Source organism: Madurella fahalii (genome assembly GCF_045866475.1).
Source record: "Madurella fahalii IFM 68171 DNA, scaffold_5, whole genome shotgun sequence".
Lineage (NCBI taxonomy): Eukaryota > Fungi > Ascomycota > Sordariomycetes > Sordariales > Madurella > Madurella fahalii.
The window spans coordinates 2,648,969-2,667,462 of NW_027263975.1; the positions used below are offsets into that span (position 1 = coordinate 2,648,969).

Here is an 18,494-nt window from a genome sequence, read left to right on the forward strand (position 1 = left end):
GTAGATATGACCGCTGCGCCGGGATCAATATTCGACAGCTCTTGGATTAGACCATCTCGCCAAATTCGTTTGCCGGCCACATAGAGAACACCCTGGTCAGGCGCGCCCTGTTCATGATGGGACAAGCCGAAGATTACAACCAACATTGAATATACGCTTTGGCAAATAGGCGACAATCACGACCAACGACCTACCGGCATACGCCACTACTACTGCACAAAGGCTACCTACTCTCCAAAGCGCTGCCGGTGAAGAATTGATGCCGTGGCTGTACGCAACTGCTGCGGCTAAGAATGGACGACGCCTGTCAGACTGGGAAACGGGCTGCTGCGTCCTTGGGACAGCAAGCTTTTCATGTCAAGATCAAACTGAACATGCGAACCGAAATCCACTCTGCGCAGCTCAAATTGATCGATCAACTCACTATCCAACGGCACAGCGTTTGCGCGCTGCTGGCTTGCACATGAGCATGATCAAGGCCAGCCCACGATGCCACTCGTGTGGGCCGCACCCGCCTGGATGCTCTCAGCCTGCTGCTTCAGCTCGTCAACATCCCAGTTTGCCCAAGCCAGCCTGCCTCTGAGAAAGGCAGCCTCAGGGCTCGCCATCCAGACAAGGAAGTCCCCGGCAAGTTTGACTGGCAGGATCCAGAGAACGTTTAGGAGTCAGCCATCCATGAGAATCGACGGAACGAGGAACCCCCGGAAGGCGTAGCAGGGAAAAGGGCAAGACTCACTGTCATCCAGCGGCACCTGCTCCAGAGGCTGCTCCATCCTGGCCAGCAGCGGCGTGTCGTACATGCCGGGGTGCACCGCCGCCGCAAACACTCCAGGCTCCTCGGCCGCCAGGTACTCCATCAGACGGACCTGGGCTATCTTGGACGCATTGTACGACGACATGCCCGGGCCGGCGGCCGGCGGGAGCGCGACCATGCCGCTGGTCAGGGCGAGCACGACAGGCTTTCGGCCGCCGCTGCGGTTCGCAGTCGGGAGGAAGGTCTTGATGGCGAGGAAGGTGCCCTTGACATTGGTCTGAGTGTTTTCGTGCAAGACAAGAGGACCTGGTCAGCACATTCACCTTCGCCACTCCTTCTGATAGTGAGGTTGCGTTGGTGGTATTCATACCTCGAAGCTTTTCCACCACTCGTCGACGCCCGTCGAGGCAATCGTGGAGTTTGCCGGGGCGTATACAGCGCTGAGGACCAGGATATCCCAGGCGCCCACGGCGGCGCCAACACCCTCCAGATCCGCAGCGTCGGTGATGTCCACAACGTAGACGTCAACGGCGGGGCCGCCGGCGACATGGGCTGCGACAAACGAGGCTGTCTCCTCCAAGGTGCTCGCGGTCCGTCCGAGGAGGACAAGGCGGGCAGCGCCAGCATGTGCGAACGAGAGGGCTGTCTGTCTGCCCACACCGGTGCCCTAAATAAGAAGCAGTGGAATGTCAGATGCGGTCTCGGCGTACTGGTTGGTAACAAGAGTGACTCCGGCGGCCTACGGCTCCCGTGATGACCACGGTTCTCCCTTTCTTGCTGAGCTCGGGACGATGCGGGGAGATCGCCGCGTAGGTAGTTTTGTGCTAGGTGGCGGTTGCGGATGGCAGGGGAGGAACCATAATGACCACTCAGGTGGGCAACTTCTTCTCCTTTGGGTTATAATGGGTGTGTGTGTGTGTGTGTCTGTGTGCGTGCGCTGAGTGGTTTTGTCTAGCGGTATGATGTATCGCTGAAGTCTCAGATGACAAACGCTTCACGCCCTGGCTGCCTACTACTTATTAATACGGCGGTGTCCGGGGTTTGAACCGGATTATAAGGACCTGCCTTCAGTAAAGTATCATCCCGCCCAACCGTCGTCTGTTTGGTCGCCCAACATCCCTGCCTTACGATGCTACATACAACATACATGAACCAACACCACGCGCGGGGTTGGTTCTCATACACAGTGGTCCTATAGGTCCAGATGATGCTACGTCGCGACCAACAGCTGCCAGGTAAGCAAGACGTGGGGGCTGAGGGACTCTTCCCACCCGAGTCAAGTGGTCGGAATGGACCGGACTGAAGGGGGAAAAGTATCACAATGAGGACATAATTGCACTTTGCATCAGTCTCCGATTATATCGAAACAAGTCCAGGCCCAACGTGACAAGTTGTATGCCGAGGCACCCGAGGCCACAGGTGCCTAGTACCAGCCCAACTTTGAATCTCATTTGCCTTCATCTTCGCCAAGCGTGAACATTGGTCCTCTCCATGTCGTTGGCACCGCGTATACTTCTCGTCCCAGGGGCTCAAGCTGCCAACCGTTAAAGCGGAGTTGTTGCAGGTGGTCATGGGACTACCACGTGCTTCCTGACCGCCCTGCCTTTGCTGCCTACCTAATCTTCTATAGCCTCAAAGTTTCTTAGCTTTATTCAATAGGACAGATTCCTAGGGCTACTCTCTATCCTTTAAGATCTCCTAGGTTTACCGCTTCTATTAGATTCTATGTCGGGACCTTACGAGCTAACCCTATCCATATCCATAATTGCTAGTCTATTAGCTACTATAGTAAACATTATATATAGTGTAGTTAGCTAAACCTTCGCTAACCCTTGTTAGCGATGCGCAGACTCTGTTGGCACCAGTAGGCCTCTTCAGGTTTAGTGTCGCTTACGTGGCCGTGCGATAGGCTTGGCCCCATGTTGTTAACGACCAACAGTCGGATGTTTCGGGGCACTGCGAGTTCACACGCGTGCTAAGTTCTTCGTACCAACCGTTCGACTGCCGTCCGCCTGCTCCCCACATCCGAGTTCTTCCCACACCCACCCCCCCCCCCGTCTTCCACCAACATTCGCCACCAAACCGTAGCCTTCTAAGTGTTGAAGTTTGCTTCTCGATCTCTCACCTTGCTTGCTCAGGTTTTCACGCGCGCTTCTGGCCATGACTATAGAGTTTGACTTGATCATCGTGGGCGGCGGCACTGCCGGCCTGGTGTTGGCTGCCCGTCTCTCCGAGAATCCCAATATCCAGGTCCTCGTCGCTGAGGCAGGCGAGGACCTCAGGGCCGATCCGCGTGTCAATGTGCCGGCCATGTGGCCCCAACTCCAGGGTACCGACGCGGACTGGCAGCTCAAGACCGTTGCTCAGGTACTCCAAATGCTGTTGTCCCTCCTGGTTGAACCTGCAGCCCCGCTCTTCGCTAACAGAGACTTCATAAAAAGCCCTGGGTAACCGAGAGTTGGTCTTCCCACAAGGCCGTCTGCTTGGCGGCTCAGCTGCCCTGAACGGCATGAATTTTGTTCCTCCTGCGAGGGAGGAGCTCGACGGTTGGGCAGCCCTCGGCAACCCGGGCTGGGACTGGGAGGGCTTCTCCAAGTACTTCAAGAAGACGTACACGCTGACGACTGGATCCAAGACCGAGAACGACGGGGTCCTCCAGGTCAACATCCCGGAGGAAGAAACCAAGTGTAAGCTTGATGCGTGTTGTTGGTCGTTTTCACGAGAGAGCCGCAGTGATCGCAACTTGCCCTAAAGGGAATGATGTAGCTAACGTCGCTGGTACTGCAGGGCCTCAAGTCTTCAGAGACACCTTTGGTGGGCTCGGATTTGCGGCGCACAACGACCCCTTTTCGGGCGACATCCATGGCGCCGTCACGTATCCTGACGCCATCCACCCGGTCACCAAGACACGGAGCTTCTCTGGAAACGCGTACCTGACCCCTGCAGAATCCCGCCCTAACTTGACGGTTTGGACCGGGGTCTCGGTGGACAAGATCCTCTTCGACCAGGGGTCACCTGACGGCGCTGTCGCCACCGGTGTGCAGTTCACCACCAAGGACGGCAAAACCCAGTCGATCTCTGCTCGTAGGGAGGTCATCCTGTCCGCCGGCACCTTCTACTCACCGCGGATCCTGGAGCAATCCGGCATTGGCGACGCTGAGCGGCTGCACCGGCTCGGTATCCGCGTCGTCGTCAACAACCCGTTCGTCGGGGAGAACCTGCAGACCCATCCGATGTCCGTTATTACCTTTGAGACGGTTGATGATGGAGCCGACGGCTTTGAGACGATTGACCCGATCGCACGCCAGAACCCCGCGGCGCTCGGGGCGGCCATGGAGGCCTACACCTCGAAGCAGCGCGGTCCCTTTTCGCAGACCAACTCCAACGTCATGGCGCACATCCCGTTCCCCGGCATCAACACCGACAGCGGTAAGCAGGACCTGGAGCAGATCTTCAAGTCCACTGCTGGCATGGCCCTGTCCGGATTGAAAACTACGCCCGATTTCACCGAGGCGCATGAAGCCCTCGTGCGGTCCGTCCTGACCTCCCCGACCGGTGCGTCCGGCTACTACCTCCACTTCCCCGGCTGGGCGTTCTACGGCCCGACCGGCGCGCTGGTGCCCATCCCCGCAGAGGGCCACGAGAAGTACTTCACCATCGCGGTGATCCTCACGCACCCGCTGTCGCGCGGCTCCTCGCACCTCACCAGCACCTCCGACGGCAACGGCGAGCTGGGGCTGGCTATCGACCCGAACCTGCTGTCGCACCCGCTCGACGCCGAGGTGCTGGCGCGGCACGTGCGCTTCCTCGAGTCGACGCTGGCGACGGCGGCCCCGCTGGTCGGCCGTCTCAAGGGACCCGCCGCGCCGCCCGGGTGGCCGCGGGGGTTCTCGGCCGACCTGGACGAGGCGCGGCGCTTCGTGCGCGACAACGCCGTCGCCGCCATGCACTCTGTCGGCACGTGCGCCATGATGCCGCGCGAGAAGGGCGGCGTGGTGGACCCGTGCCTGCGCGTGTACGGGACGAGCAACGTGCGCGTGGTGGATGCGAGCGTCATGCCGTTTGTGACGCGCGCCAACTCGATGGCGACGGTTTACGGCATTGCCGAGAAGGCGGCGGATATCATCAGGGCTGGGTTGTAAGTGAGTCTGCGTAAGTGGAGTAGTAGGATGGAAATTGAGCAAGGTGCTCAGCCGCGATGGAAAAGGTGAAGTTGGTTCAAGGAAGTCGCAGTGACTTGTTGATGCGTTCTTTTGCAGCCGAGTCTCGCATCTTACTGTGTAAACGGCACGTAACAAGTCTTGTTGTTGAGTTCTTGCGACGTTTCCCCAGCGTGCCGAGATGCGTTGAGTACCAGAAGTACAAGAAGCCCTCTTCAAGGGATGTGAATAAATGTGGTCAGAATAAGCATTTGCAAGTCAACTCCGCGAATCTCCATGTTGATCAGAAAGGTGGCGCCCTCCCGATAATCAAACAGCCAGCCTCCAGATCCAGATTCACGTTTTCATCCTCCCCGCAACAACAACCAACGACAGCTTCCGGTTTTTGTTGTTGTTCAAAGGGTGCGGTTTCTTGTCCTCAAGGCCGCTGTACTAGTTCTGGACCCTTCTGAGCAGATAGGAACTTTTATGCGCGAGACGCGATCTTGCGGGCAAAGGCCCCCGACATGGGAGCGCGAACGACACACAGTCCTGGAAAACAACGAAGCTAGTAGTAACATCACAACCGAGCGACCAGGAGTAGCTTCCGCTCGCACGACACGGCAACAACCGAATCTCGACTGGTTCAGGTCCGCAATGCTCTGACATGCAGTCCCAAGGCCGGCTGTCGATTCCGAGCGACCCACCCAACTTACCTTGATCTGCCGGAGTCGCTTGGATTGCCGAAGGAGGATAGATGCGATAGTGTGGGGGATTAAAGCTGCAGCTAGATTGCGAGATGTCCAATTACCCAACTGCCGTGTCGCTTAATATCTGGTTTACCTTGATGCTTGCCCATTCGGCCGCGGTGGCTAATCTCCACAGTCGTGGCGTTCCATTCCGCATTTAACTATCATTTCTTGTCTGCACACCATCCAGACCAGGTCCGTCACAACGGCTCGGAAGGACATCCGAGGATTTGCAGGGACCGGCCCTTCTGCGCCTCGCTCGGCTACGCCGTTGCATCAGCATGACAGATGCCCCATGCCTGTCAAACCCGGCTACGGTACAGACCGATCGCCTGCCCAACCAAAGTCTTCCCCATAAACAAGGTTGCTACCGTAGTGTGCGTTGCGGTGTTGCGGTGTTGCCGCTGTTGCTATTGCTGGACGCCATAGGCCAGCTGTTGCCGTTGCGCCGAATGCCCGTGTGCAACACCTCTCTTGGAGTCGAACCAACAGGCGTCGAGGACGATATGCCCCTGAGAATACCAAGCTTTCTTGAGGGCTATATCCAGCCCCTTGTATTGGCCAAGCACGCGTACAGATGACTTTTCCCATTTGGATAATGCGGAGGGAAATATCGACGGGATCGAGCGAGTGGTGGGATAATGTCCTGGTCGGGGGTTGGATACGCGGTTGGTTAGGTCATAGCAAAATGACAAGAGTATTTTAAACTCAGTTTCCCAGCGGTCTTGACCTCGTTGCATCCTTTGGCATCTTCTCCTTCTTCGAAGCCCTTTGCCAAAGCTCCACCCTTCAAGATGAAGTCGCTCACTCTCGCTCTCGCGCTCGCTGTGCCATCCGAGGCCTTCCTCCGCTTCGGATGCGCCACTCTCAGTGTTCAGCGTCTCGACCCCATCGTCGAGCCGGGAAAGGTCCCTTCCTCCCACGTCCACCAGATTGTCGGCGGAAATGCCTTCAACGCGACCATGGACCCCAGCGTCGATGTGGGCAATAAGGCGACCTGCACCACCTGCTCGTTCAGGTTCGTAACCCCTTTTCCTCCTCCGTGGCCTTCGAGTGGTCGGCGCAAACTGACATCATGGTATAGCGAAGACTTCAGCAACTACTGGACGGCTGTCTTGTACTTCAAGGCCCGCAACGGGTCGTACAAGCGGGTACCGCAGTACCCCAATGCGCTCTTGGGTGACCTGACGGGCGGGATGACAGTCTACTACATGCAGCATGACTTTAGCAGCAACGGCCGCCAGAAGATCACCTCCTTCAAGCCCGTCAGTTTCCCTCGTCCATAATCTGACAAACGATCTGTGAAGTGCAGCGACTAACCAGCCTTACTCACCGCTCAGGGTTTCCGCATGACGGTCGGCAACCCCTCGTCCACCTCGTCGGCCTCGCCGGGGCTGCGCTACACCTGTCTGCAGGACATCATGACGCGCTTCCCGGAGACGGCCGAGTTCCCCAAGCAGCCTTGCCCGGCGGGCATCATGGCCATCCACCACTTCCCGGCCTGCTGGGACGGCAAGAACCTCGACAGCCCCAACCACCAGGACCACATGTACTACACGGGGCGGGGCGGCTTCGTGGCGCACGGCGCGTGCCCGTCGTCGCACCCGGTCCGCATGCCGCACGTGGCGCTCGAGACCATGTGGGACACGCGCCCGTTCAACGACCGGAGCCTGTGGCCCGAGGACGGCTCGCAGCCGTTCGTGTGGAGCTACCAGGACAGCACCGGGTACGGCACGCACGCCGACTACCTGTTCGGCTGGCAGGGCGATTCGCTCCAGCGCGCCATGGACTCGACGGCCCTGCTGAGCAACGGGCTCAAGACGCAGACCGTGGCGCAGTCGAACCAGTGCAAGATCCAGAGCAGCGTGCGCGAGGATATTGATGGATGTAAGTTCAACTGCTCAAGCTGTCCCGTCGCCTTTTTCTAGGTGTGTGTTGCAAGACATGAGAGCTAATGCATTTCTCTCCTTTTTCTTTTCCCTTGCAGGGCTCGATAAGCTTCCCGGGAGCCAGTAAGTCGATAAATAAGCGGCACGGCACGGCTCTGCTCTGGCCCAAATGCGCGGATTGAGAAGTTTGGGTCCGAAGGATCGGTGTTGTCGGAAATTGAGCGTGAAACTGTGAGAACATGTGAGAAGTCAAGGTACCCCTGCCTTACCTACCTTAGAGAGCCAGTCAGTCTTTTCAGTGCCTGTAATTAGCTTAGCAATCGTGGTACTGCATATGCAGTGCCGCCATAACCGTGGCAGTACCATCGAGGGTAAAATTGGACATTTTCATCTTTGCCACCTCGTTGTGCAGTTTGCCGGCCCGTGACTGACGGCCATCGATCAAACCGCGTCGGCGAGAGGCGCTGCCGACGTGAATACACCATAAGCTCCCTGGAAATCGGACATACACCTAGAAGAGGATTAGTTCCAGGTTTGCCCGGCGGGTAAAGCATCTGAGAAAGGCAGGTTGACTGGAGGTAATTAAGCCAAAAAACTAAGCGCCAAGCGCACCTTAGGTACCCTGGTCAGCCAAGTGGCACCCGTCGAGCGGTGGATCTGCTGTGCCACGGCGCTTTTCACCATGCGGCGCCTAGCCAAACCACTAGAGGCGTAACAAACGACAAGAACGAAAATCTCGGAGCGCATAACTTAGCCATTGCAATTATTTTATTTGATTTTTTTCCCCGAGTGTGAAGAAAGCGTGGCATTCGCAAGAATCGCGATCATGGTAACTTTGCCGTAGTATTTCCCCTAGCCGGGCCAAAATATGTGTAGGGCTGACGTGATGCATGGGAAGAGTGTGGCTGGACATCCGGTGCGAGTGGACGGTATGCGAATCCTCGGACTCAGAACCAAAATGCGTCGAAAGTCCTTTCGATCCTTCCTATGCACCGCCAGCAATGGGAAGATGCTACTATCCCCCCCTTGAAATGTTCAGCGTCTCACCATCCCAGTCGCCCCCAAGTTTCCAGGATCGGCCATTTGGCGCCTTCTCACCCACTGCTGCTCCTCGCGCTTGCGGCTTGTGCCCCACAGCCTCCAGGCTTCCATTTGAGAACCACACACCTGGATATTCTTCTTGTTCTCTCCCTTCTCTTGTCCTCCTTCCTCGCTCTCCCCTCCCCCTCCCCCTTCCCTTGAATTTATCCCGTTTAATCCTTATTTTTGGAGGGACAAGCATCCGGTATGCGTCCTCTATTAGCTGTCCTCGCCGGACTTATCCTGCCGGTGACGGCTCAGGTCGAGTTCGTCAATCCGCCTCCGTACAGAGATGCCGAAGCCGACCCCAGCCTAAACCCGGTCTACGAGGAACGCACATCAGTCAACATTGTCTGGAGTCCTCCCGAGAGCGGGGATCCAGTGTCGGTAAGAATAACGGCACTAAATCACAGTGAGGAAAACGCCTGGATCGTCCGTATGTACCTGACTTATGACGGGGCTGGCCTGCACGCCGCCTCACCTTGCGGGCGCTCCAAATGACTGACTGTGGATGCGCTTGCAGGGAATTCCGTCCGCCTCTACACGTACGACTGGACCGTAGCCACGACAACCAACCTCTCGCTACAGAACCAGTTCTTTTTCAGCATATACGAAGGGAACAGGACCGATGTCTCGGCCTTCAGTCGCATCTTCAACATCACGCGGAATGAGGAGAGCAATGTACAAGACCCGCCGCCGGCGAGCAGCGATGTCGCCGACGCGCCCCAGAACACGCCCAGCAGCACGCCCAACAACCCCCCTGGGGTTCCTGTCGAGTCGTCAAGCCCTGGTTTAAGTCAAGCTGCCCAGATCGGGCTAGGTGTCGGCATCCCGCTCGCCGTGATCCTAGGTGTCGCCGCAGGTTGGTTTTTTTTCGGAAGACGGAGGAATCGGATGGATACTTCGAAAGAGCCCATGCTCAACAGCGGTCACGCCCAAGGCGGCTACTCTCACGGCGACCACCCCCACGACGCTGCAGGAGCATGGGGAACTCCTTCGACAATGACGGCGGTTCCTAGTGCATACCCTATCAACGCGCCAATACCACCCATGCCAGACCCAAACAAGCAATATCCCGTGCAACCTCCCGTGCAACCGGTCGAAGTCAGCGCTCAGGGAATTGTGTATGAGTTAGCATCGGGGACACAGCGCTGAGGCCGACGGCGTGTTTCTTCGAGTCGACGTGTGAGGCATTTGCAGGTGTAACGGTGTTCATGATATACCCACATATACTTGGGAGATCGTTGAAAAGGGTTTTTTTTTTTTTTTTTTTTTTTTTTTTTATATACGTTACATACTTGGAAGGTAAAAAGCCCTATGACCATATGGGTAATCAAAGCAAACACTCTTTTTCTGTCAGGGGTCTGTTAATAGTTTGATATTATTACTTTCAACAGCTGTATAACCCCCTCTCCTTCGGTGTCTAAACGTTCCGAACAAGTCCATGTCTCCGCAACCCACGCGGATACAGACTTACAGTTGCGGGTATCCTCCCTGATCTCCCAGTTTCGCACTCGCCAACTCGCCATTAGAGCCACTAGCCAGAGGTTAAGACCACTTACACTAGCAGAACCCTTGTCCGCTACCCCTCGACGTTACATCGGTAGCCAGCCAAGACCACAAGCCCCCCTGCGAATTCGAGACGCTCCTGGCAAAAACAGTTGCAGCGTCTCCAGCAATGCAAGGCCTGGGCACGTTCTTGGCGTGACATTCCAGCAACAAGCCCTGGCAACCGTTCGCCCGATGTTTTGCCGAACGAGAACCCGTTCGCGTTCCCGGACCGTAGCTGCCTCCGTAACGACTCCAAACGGCGCCGACGACGGAGGCCGGAAGGCGTCGCCCAGTCTACTTAGTTCACACCCATCAAGTCCTCCGGAACATCTCCGGCGCATTTGCGATGGCGACACATTCCCGTCTTGGCGCCAGAATCCCGTCCCGTGTCTGTACAGACAAGGCATGGTGTTCGCGCACTCGTTCGAGGCTGTCGTTGAAGACCACGAACCAACCGCGTCCCACCTTCGAGGCTCGGTACAGGCGACATTGAGACTCACATGTTCCAGGCCCCTCCTCAATGCTGTGTAGCGCGCAACTATTCTCTCGCGCCGCCCTAGGGATGCTTGGCCTCGCTCGGTCGTCGTAATGTCCGGTCACCACCGCTGGATAGCGATCTCGAGTTCCACAAAGCTCCACAGCACGATGTCTGAAAAAGCAAAAACATACAACACCGAGGATTCCCCAGTCGTCACCGACCTGAGTACTGATTCGGCTCTTGCAAGCTTGACCAAGGGAGAGCGGACGGGATCCCGTATTTTCTTGCAGATGTGGTCGTATGTACAAGTCAAGCTGGTTGCTACGTACTATATTGGCGGTGCAGGAAGCCTGTCGGTCTTTGACGGAGCAACAACAGACTTTCAGCGGAAATGTTGTAGACGTGCGGTAATAACCAACCCTTTCAACCACGTCGAAAAAGCAAAAAGCGTTAGGTGTAGTTATGGTGGACATCATCCGGTCCGAGGAACGCCAGGTTGCCCCCTGAATTTCGGAACCCCAGAGTATTGACTATGAAGAGTGGTAGGTCCGGCCTCGCCTCAATTCGGTTAAAAAGCGACTGTGGTGAATTGTCGTTAAAGTCCGGGGCTTATCGCCGGATGTGTGCTGTATTCCTTGAGAGACAGCGCCATTGTGCGGAGATAATGTTTCTACCTCCGACGGGCCACTCCATACGCTCAACACTTAAAACATTGGACTCAGGAAATCATATGGGTTCGAGCCTCAATTTAAAGATCAGCTCCTCTCTGGACGTTTTTTGTGGTCACCAATACTTTCAACTTTCTCCTTAGGACATTCGTAATAGGCAACCGTGAGCAGTTACGTCACGATGGTCAAAACGCTCCCCTTCGGCGATATCGAGGTCCCGGTCCCTGGCTTTGGGGCAATGGGTTTTAACCATGGCCTCGGGACAAATCTTACCTTGGAACAAGCTGAGCCGGTTCTGCTTAAAGCCCTTGAGCTTGGATGTACATTCTGGGACACGGCAGTAAGCCCCGTGCTCCTATTGACATCAACGCGACCGCAGCCCATTCATGATTGTAGTCATTACTGTACTGACCTGACAAGGTTATCTACGGGGCCGGAGTCAACGAGAAACTCCTTGGGGACTTCATCCGCAAACACAATGTTCGCGACAAGATCTTCCGTACGCTTCAGTCTCACTCAGCTTTTTCGTCATCTTATGTTTGTGATTTGCGGTTACGTTCTGACGCCGTATTGATTTCCCGCAGTTGCATCCAAGTGCGGTATCGATGCATCCAAGGGCGGTATCGATATGACCGCTCCGCAGATGACCGTCACCAACAAGCCTTCCCACATCAGGGAATACATCGAAGGCACTATTGAGAGGCTTGGATCCGCCCCTGACCTGTACTACCTCCATCGCATTGATCCGAGTACGATGACCACCGAGGACCTTGCGTAACTTTGTAGTATCCACTGACGCTCTCTGTCCAGACACGCCCCTTGAAGAGTCGATCCCTGTTCTCGACGAGCTGCGAAGGACGGGCAAGACGAAATATATTGGACTCTCGGAATGCTCGGCCGCGACCTTACGCAAAGCACACTCCAGTAAGAACCGTTCCACGGCTGCAATCTCCGACACAGCGTACTAACGTGTTCGCAGTCGCCAAGATTGACGCTGTCCAGGCAGAGTACTCCGCTTTCGAGACGCTGCATGAGACGGATGGCCTGATCGACGCTGCCAGAGAACTCGGCGTGGCCTACGTGGCTTACGGCCCGCTGGGACACGGTTGGCTGGTGGACGACTTTGCGTACAACAGTCCCGACGACTTTGCCCCCGCCGACGGCCGTCGCGGCAGTGAGTCCCCGTTCCCTCTCCCAATCCCCCCCCTAACCCTTTTTCATGAAACAGCCGACAAGAGTCAGACATGCTCATATTTGCGTCACTCACCTAGTCCCCAAGTTCCAAGGCGAGAACTTCTACAAGAACCGCGCCATCGTCCGTGAGATGCAGAAGCTCGCCGCTAAAAAAGGCTGTACCACCGCGCAGGTCGCCCTCGCCTGGGTCGCCGCCCAGGGCTTCATCGCCATCCCAGGCACGACCAAGGCCCACCGGCTGGAGGAGAACTGGGCGTCGCGCGAAGTGGAGCTGACCGAGGCCGAGATGGTCGAGATGCGCCGCATCGTCGAGGAGGCCAAGCCGCAGGGGAATCGGTATGGTGAGACACTCCAGAAGTCGGTGGGCCATTGATGGGAAGAGTGAACAGTATGTTCATGATCTCTTTAATCATGAGTAGGCGGGCAAAACGTGACTGATGGTGTAAGTTCGGAGTTGTTTCCTGGCTATGGGCGAGGTGTAGGGCTCGGGCGTGAACGATTAAACCGTCAATTGGTGTTAGTTGACTTGGATTCTTCCACAAAACATCAGATATTGTGCAAGAGTTGACTCCATATTTGGCAAGTGCAAGGCCACGGAAGCTCTTACTCACACTTAGAAAGCCACATCAGTGGAACGTGCCCAGCTTCAAGTTCGCTCCAGTATCGGTGATGGTTCTGTCGCTTTCTGCAGCAGATATAACTGGTTTCTCAATAACACAAGATGAACCATGAAGAGCACTATTCATCGTGATAGTTGCTCTCAATACTCAGTTCTTCCCCCAAGCCTAGTGGAAGACGCTCGGTTGCGGGTGCCGGCTGAACCGACGCCCTATTTCAGCATTGGCGACACCAAACCTTGAGTACGCATGAGCAAATTGAGCTGGCCGTGCTCCTGTAGGTGCTTCCAACCGTAGCCCACTGGATAGTGTCTCGGAGTTGACCCCACACGTACGCCATTGAAATGGTGCAGAAACACACATCTACACTCACATATTCCTTAAATCAAGGGGGAGGGCAAAGGTGGCCAAATGCTAGACGGACAGCCTACCCTGGATAGACAGGACAGGCCAGGCGACACTACAATATATTGGGTTCTTGCAGCCTTAACAAGGTCAAAACAACATATGTAAATAGAGCTCCCTCTAGTCAGAGGGAGATCGCTTTATACGCAAAGAAATCTCGTCAATTGAGCTTGCGACAAGTGTGGAAAAGACTGCTGGATTGATTGTCCTGTCTAAGGAGCAATGGCCAGGACGGCCCTATTTATAGTGCAAAAGAAAATGGACCCCCGGCAAGTTCCAGCCCAAGGTGCGTCATCCCAGTAAGCGTTGACCCCTGATCAGAGGGACCCTGCCCCCTCTGGAGACAATTTTCCCCAACTCACTGTTTGTTACCCAGTTGGGTTGTCCTCCGCGTCATCATGCTGCCACCCTCAGCCCTGGTCCTAAGCGAGGGCAATGCGAACTTGCTTGCAGCCTCAACGGCACTAAACCACCTTGGCACCCCCGTAACTTAGCAAATAATAGGGTAAAGTTGGCGTGATGGGGCCCAGCTAGTTGTCCTCATCTCGCCCGTTCCCAACGCTGGGTGCATATCTTAAGGGGAGGTAACACCTTGACAGAGACCGTCCTTCTCCCTGCTGTTGGTGGGTAACAGCCCGGTGAATCAGTGTCTCCTTTACGGTAAGACAAAGAATTCTAATTCAAATAATGCCCATTGAAGGTAGTTTCGGGTAGCTTAGAAGTCTTACTTTGAGGGCATTGATATAAGGTAAGGTAATATGCCACCTTCGGACTCTGGTATAATCCCGGTCCCTAGTTCGGGCAATAGTAAGCCATTGTGTCAGCACAGATGCATAGACAAGGAGACGCAGTAAGAATACAATCGGATACTTGAAACCGACTGCCCACCCGAGTCACCGAAAGGTGTATTTGATCGCACTTTTGCCTTGTGTTGTAACTAAACTAGCGAGCACGGATCCCCCATTCTGTTCAGTACCTATGCCCAGTGGCTACTGCGCATTCGGCTCTCCCTCTCCAAACTTTCTTCATCAAAAAGGTGACGAAGTCAGCGAGATAAAAGATTGTCGAGTTCCATCATCATATACAAGGAAGCGAAGCTAAATCTGTGAAAAAAAAAAAAAAAAAAAAAAAAAAAAAAGAAAGAAACGAAACCGAAACATAGGCATTAGCGTTTGATGAGCGGCTGTTGCGTTATACCTTGCTAATTGACTCCTACTCTATACATAGCCCAGGCGTCTCTCTCGGTGGTGGCGATGCTGAAGCAGCGGTAGTTCATGTTGCTGACGGTGGTGAGAACTTTTGTCGAGGCGTGTAAGCGCCGCGCCGCTGCCTCCAGCCAGGATGTTGTAGAGACCGAATGCTAATCCTAAAAAAAAGTAAAACGAAACTTAGACCCTAATTAACGTTTGATGAACAGCCATTGCGTCATACTTGCTGATTGAATCCCACTCCTATACATAGCCTAGGCAGCTTCCTCAGTACCAGCAATGCAGAAGCAGCAGCAACTCATGTTGCTAGCAGCAGGGAAACTTGTGTCGAGACTTGTGAACCTGCACCGTTGCCCCCAACCCGGATGTTGTACCGAAGCGCGCGGATCGAAGGATTGTAGGTGAAACAGTGCAAGGGTCATTATATCGGTGCACTGTGGAGATAGGAATCCTGGTTATACTAGTACTGTCTACGGTATCTGGAAGTAATCATGTTCTACACATACTGCTGCACCAGATCTGGGAAATGCTGCAACTGCAGAACTAACAATCCCATCGGACAGCGCTATACGCAATGGTGGTGCAGTACGCATAAACGCGTGCTAAACTACTATATATAGGGTCCATTTAACTTTGGGCTGAAACCTAGCGCCAGTCATCAACTAGGGTAAGATGTGAACTCAATCGACAAGGCCCCCAAATTTCTGACTCCTCCAAACCCTACCCCACCCCTCCCCAATATCAACTTTGTGGGTTCACAAGCGCCTGACTTGAGGACTGAGGTAAGCTGCGCGACCGGTATCTCAGGCTCAAACGGCTGATCTGTAGTTCCTGAGACTGAGTGTTCGAAACAGCGCTCCTCTTTTTACGCGGAAGCATCCGTTTGGCTTGATGGGTGCCACGATTGTGTTTTTTTCGACTGTGACCCCGGTCGGCAGCCAAAGAGTTAAAACTTGTAAATTCAGATTATGTGCCGTACGTTACGTCCAAGACCTTTCCAATTTCAGAGCTCTCTATCAAGTTTCCCAGAGGGCTCAGACCACTTGGCGGCACCATCTCTGCTGGGCCAGGATCCTGCACAGTAGCGAGAAGCTGACAGGAATAAATCCTGCGTCTCTTGAGAGGCCCAGTCCACAAATACCGGGAAGCCCCACAGGGGCCACAGCTCTCGTTACCAGCCGCCGCCTGCGCACATCTAACGCCTCATTCCGTCCAAATAAGTTGGTCGACGGCGTTCTCGCTATGGCGAACCATTTGTTTCACGAAAATCCTTCCCAGCGAGGAGGAGTGGCTGCACCGCCGGTCACCATCCCGGCACCACCATCATCGTCGTGAATCCATTCTCGCCGGTCTAGATGCTGCCCAATTCCTGAGGCATGACTATCTCGTTGGTACTGTGGCGTGGTGCACGTTTCTGACACAAACAAGTTGCGCCGCTATCAATCTTGGTTGGCCTCGTTGCACTGCCCGTACATGATCCTGGTTGGGGCTCGAATAGAAAAGGTGCAAGATGCCCAATGTCAAGCCGTGTCTGATCTCCACTTAGGACACACATCAAGAGCCTCGAGGTATCAAGTCGCCATCATGATCCCGAAATTCGTCGCCCTGGTACTCCTGGGACTCTACCTGCCCTTGTCTCTGGCGCACGATGGCCACGAGACCGGCGCGTAAGCTTCCCCGAACCGCCGGCTGCGTCTCGCACTCACACTTGACATAGGGTAGACGCCGGTACAGAAGAATGGGACGACTCGATGGACTACATGGTCGAGGATGAAGTCCATGCATTTGAGGAGAGGGACGAGGCCAACGGCCCGGCCGCCGACAAGATGCCAGAAAAGACCTGCTACTTCGCCGCTGGGTGCACCGACGGGAACGACGAAGACCCCTCGATTAGGTGCCCGCCAGACCATACGTACATGGGGGTTGAGACGGAGCACAACCCCTTGACGACAATCTTGGCGCCCCCGTGCCCGAAGGGCCAAGGGCACCCCATCTGCTGCCCCAAAGACGTCGCCGTATCTAGGTGCGGATGGCAGGGCGAGCCGGGAAAGAGCGAATATGCTTGCTTTCCCGAGGGCTCCTCGGCTGTAGACCCCTCGCAATACGAGTCTATGGAGGACCCAGGCGTTGAGGCGAGAGACGCCGAAGACGAAGAGGAATATGAATACGAGTATATGGAGGACCCCGGTGTTGAAGACGAAGAGGAATATGAATACGAGTCTATGGAGGACCCCAATGTTGAAGCTAGAGACGCCGAAGACGAGGAGGAATACGAATACGAGGGGGAATGGTGAAGACGGCCATGGGATATCTTATGGGTTGCCTAGGTGGAGTTCCGGACTTTGTTGTTTTTTGTATAGCCTCTTTAAAACTACCTACCTTAGACTGTAACGTTAGCTACCATTCGGGATTTCAACGCGCGCTGCTTTCCAGTCTCAGCGTGTCCTTCCAGAATCTAACGACATAGCCGCCAACCACATGCCCGTGAAATCTTGAAAGCATTTGGGTGCGAGCTTATTAGACTATAAGTAGCATCTGCCGGGGCAGTCTAACCAGAGTACTTGTCACCAGCACCTTCTGCCGCGCCTCCTATCCAAGACGTAGAATCTTGCTAGGACCCCTCGCATCGAGCTTCCCTATCCCGTCTCCTGTTACCTCGATCTACTACTCCGTTTCCTCATGGAGTGCGTCGCTGGCGCACCGGGCCACGTTGCACAGTTTATTCAGGGACACGTATCAGTATTTGAGGCCGATTCGCTTCGCGATTATATAGTAGGGTCGCCTCGTCGAAGGGGGCCGGAGCCATCGAACCAGCGCGCTCCTAGATCCAACAACGTCTTCGACCAGCGAAGCGTACGCTGTGTCGAGAGCAAAGAACGTTGCACATGCGGATTTACGCAGGGGTCATGGGCCACCGAGGCCGTCCCGTGTGCACTCCTGTCGTGCTCCTATATCGTCTGGCGGTACCTGAGAGGCGGACGTCGATTTCTGGGCCGATCCTATACACCTGGCTCGTGCGCGCCGGATGGACTTCTTCGTGGCACGGCGGCAGACCGACCCGAACGGTCGGTGACTTTCAAAGTTTAACGAGGCCGGGGGATCGGGGGAAGGATTAGGTTACACACATTGTGCTGCCGCGCCGTGAGGGCCAAGCAGGCGCGGACTGCAAATTTCCGTTGCGTTGCATTGTCTGGTAATTCGGCTGCGTGATTTCACCGCTCTTAGAGCCTACCTCGGCTACTGGCCTCCTCCCGACCACCATTGTTGTCGTCAACGAGAGCTAGGTACTAGGAGCCACTACTAGAACTTTGAGCGCGGGCTCCTGACCATGAAAAACACATTGAAAGCGAGACAGCCGTGATTAGCGTCTTCGAGGAGAGCATCGTGGTTTGTATTTTGTAAAAGCGCTTTGCCATTTCTTCCAATAGATTCCTACTGTGGCTGGGGAAGCCCAGAATTTAGATATGTGAGGAAGGGTTTGGGGGGATAAAGAAAGCTGGGCATGGTTACGACTTGACGTGCTGCTTGGAGCTAGGCACCCCATTCAGGAGCCAGGCCGAGCGATTTGCCGCCCATGTGCATGCAAGGTTACATGTATAGCTACAAAAACCAACAGGCAGTAGCACAGATAGAACCAAGCCAAGTACAGTATAAATGGATCACCCCCCCGATCGACCAGAGCCCAGTCAGACTGCGGCGTCGCTTCTGTGACACTTTGCCGTTGCAGTGTTGTAAGTACCTTATGTACCCAAGGTAAAAGAG

The 18,494-nt window shown here is 55.1% G+C and overlaps 6 protein-coding genes and 1 non-coding gene across 7 annotated transcripts; 6 read left to right on the forward strand and 1 right to left on the reverse strand.

Annotated features, from left to right (window-relative positions):
* Nucleotides 1-473: 473 nt before the first annotated feature.
* On the reverse strand, nt 474-1,614 carry MFIFM68171_09373 (3-hydroxybutyrate dehydrogenase type 2; the record flags this gene model as incomplete). The annotated part of the gene is made up of 5 exons (XM_071064792.1): nt 474-637; nt 737-1,031; nt 1,125-1,421; nt 1,498-1,536; nt 1,612-1,614. The coding sequence occupies 5 exons, from the start codon at nt 1,612-1,614 to the stop codon at nt 474-476; spliced, it is 798 nt and encodes a 265-aa protein (XP_070920893.1).
* Nucleotides 1,615-2,914: 1,300 nt separating this feature from the next.
* On the forward strand, nt 2,915-4,896 carry MFIFM68171_09374 (Glucose-methanol-choline oxidoreductase N-terminal domain-containing protein; the record flags this gene model as incomplete). The annotated part of the gene is made up of 3 exons (XM_071064793.1): nt 2,915-3,083; nt 3,196-3,441; nt 3,542-4,896. 3 exons carry the CDS (start codon nt 2,915-2,917, stop codon nt 4,894-4,896), a joined length of 1,770 nt encoding a protein of 589 aa, XP_070920894.1.
* Nucleotides 4,897-6,436: 1,540 nt separating this feature from the next.
* On the forward strand, nt 6,437-7,570 carry MFIFM68171_09375 (NAD(P)-binding Rossmann-fold containing protein; the record flags this gene model as incomplete). Its single annotated transcript, XM_071064794.1, has 3 exons — nt 6,437-6,660; nt 6,727-6,907; nt 6,983-7,570. 3 exons carry the CDS (start codon nt 6,437-6,439, stop codon nt 7,568-7,570), a joined length of 993 nt encoding a protein of 330 aa, XP_070920895.1.
* A 1,248-nt stretch (nt 7,571-8,818) lies between these two features.
* On the forward strand, nt 8,819-9,766 carry MFIFM68171_09376 (uncharacterized protein; the record flags this gene model as incomplete). The annotated part of the gene is made up of 2 exons (XM_071064795.1): nt 8,819-9,047; nt 9,135-9,766. The coding sequence occupies 2 exons, from the start codon at nt 8,819-8,821 to the stop codon at nt 9,764-9,766; spliced, it is 861 nt and encodes a 286-aa protein (XP_070920896.1).
* Nucleotides 9,767-10,826: 1,060 nt separating this feature from the next.
* On the forward strand, nt 10,827-10,942 carry MP_IFM68171_r73. The gene has a single exon (XR_011606020.1). It is a non-coding gene; the product is annotated as a 5S ribosomal RNA (ribosomal RNA).
* A 547-nt stretch (nt 10,943-11,489) lies between these two features.
* On the forward strand, nt 11,490-12,875 carry MFIFM68171_09377 (Aldo-keto reductase yakc; the record flags this gene model as incomplete). Its single annotated transcript, XM_071064796.1, has 6 exons — nt 11,490-11,648; nt 11,729-11,807; nt 11,893-12,057; nt 12,119-12,232; nt 12,288-12,482; nt 12,580-12,875. 6 exons carry the CDS (start codon nt 11,490-11,492, stop codon nt 12,873-12,875), a joined length of 1,008 nt encoding a protein of 335 aa, XP_070920897.1.
* A 3,441-nt stretch (nt 12,876-16,316) lies between these two features.
* On the forward strand, nt 16,317-17,026 carry MFIFM68171_09378 (uncharacterized protein; the record flags this gene model as incomplete). Its single annotated transcript, XM_071064797.1, has 2 exons — nt 16,317-16,399; nt 16,450-17,026. 2 exons carry the CDS (start codon nt 16,317-16,319, stop codon nt 17,024-17,026), a joined length of 660 nt encoding a protein of 219 aa, XP_070920898.1.
* Nucleotides 17,027-18,494: the final 1,468 nt, after the last annotated feature.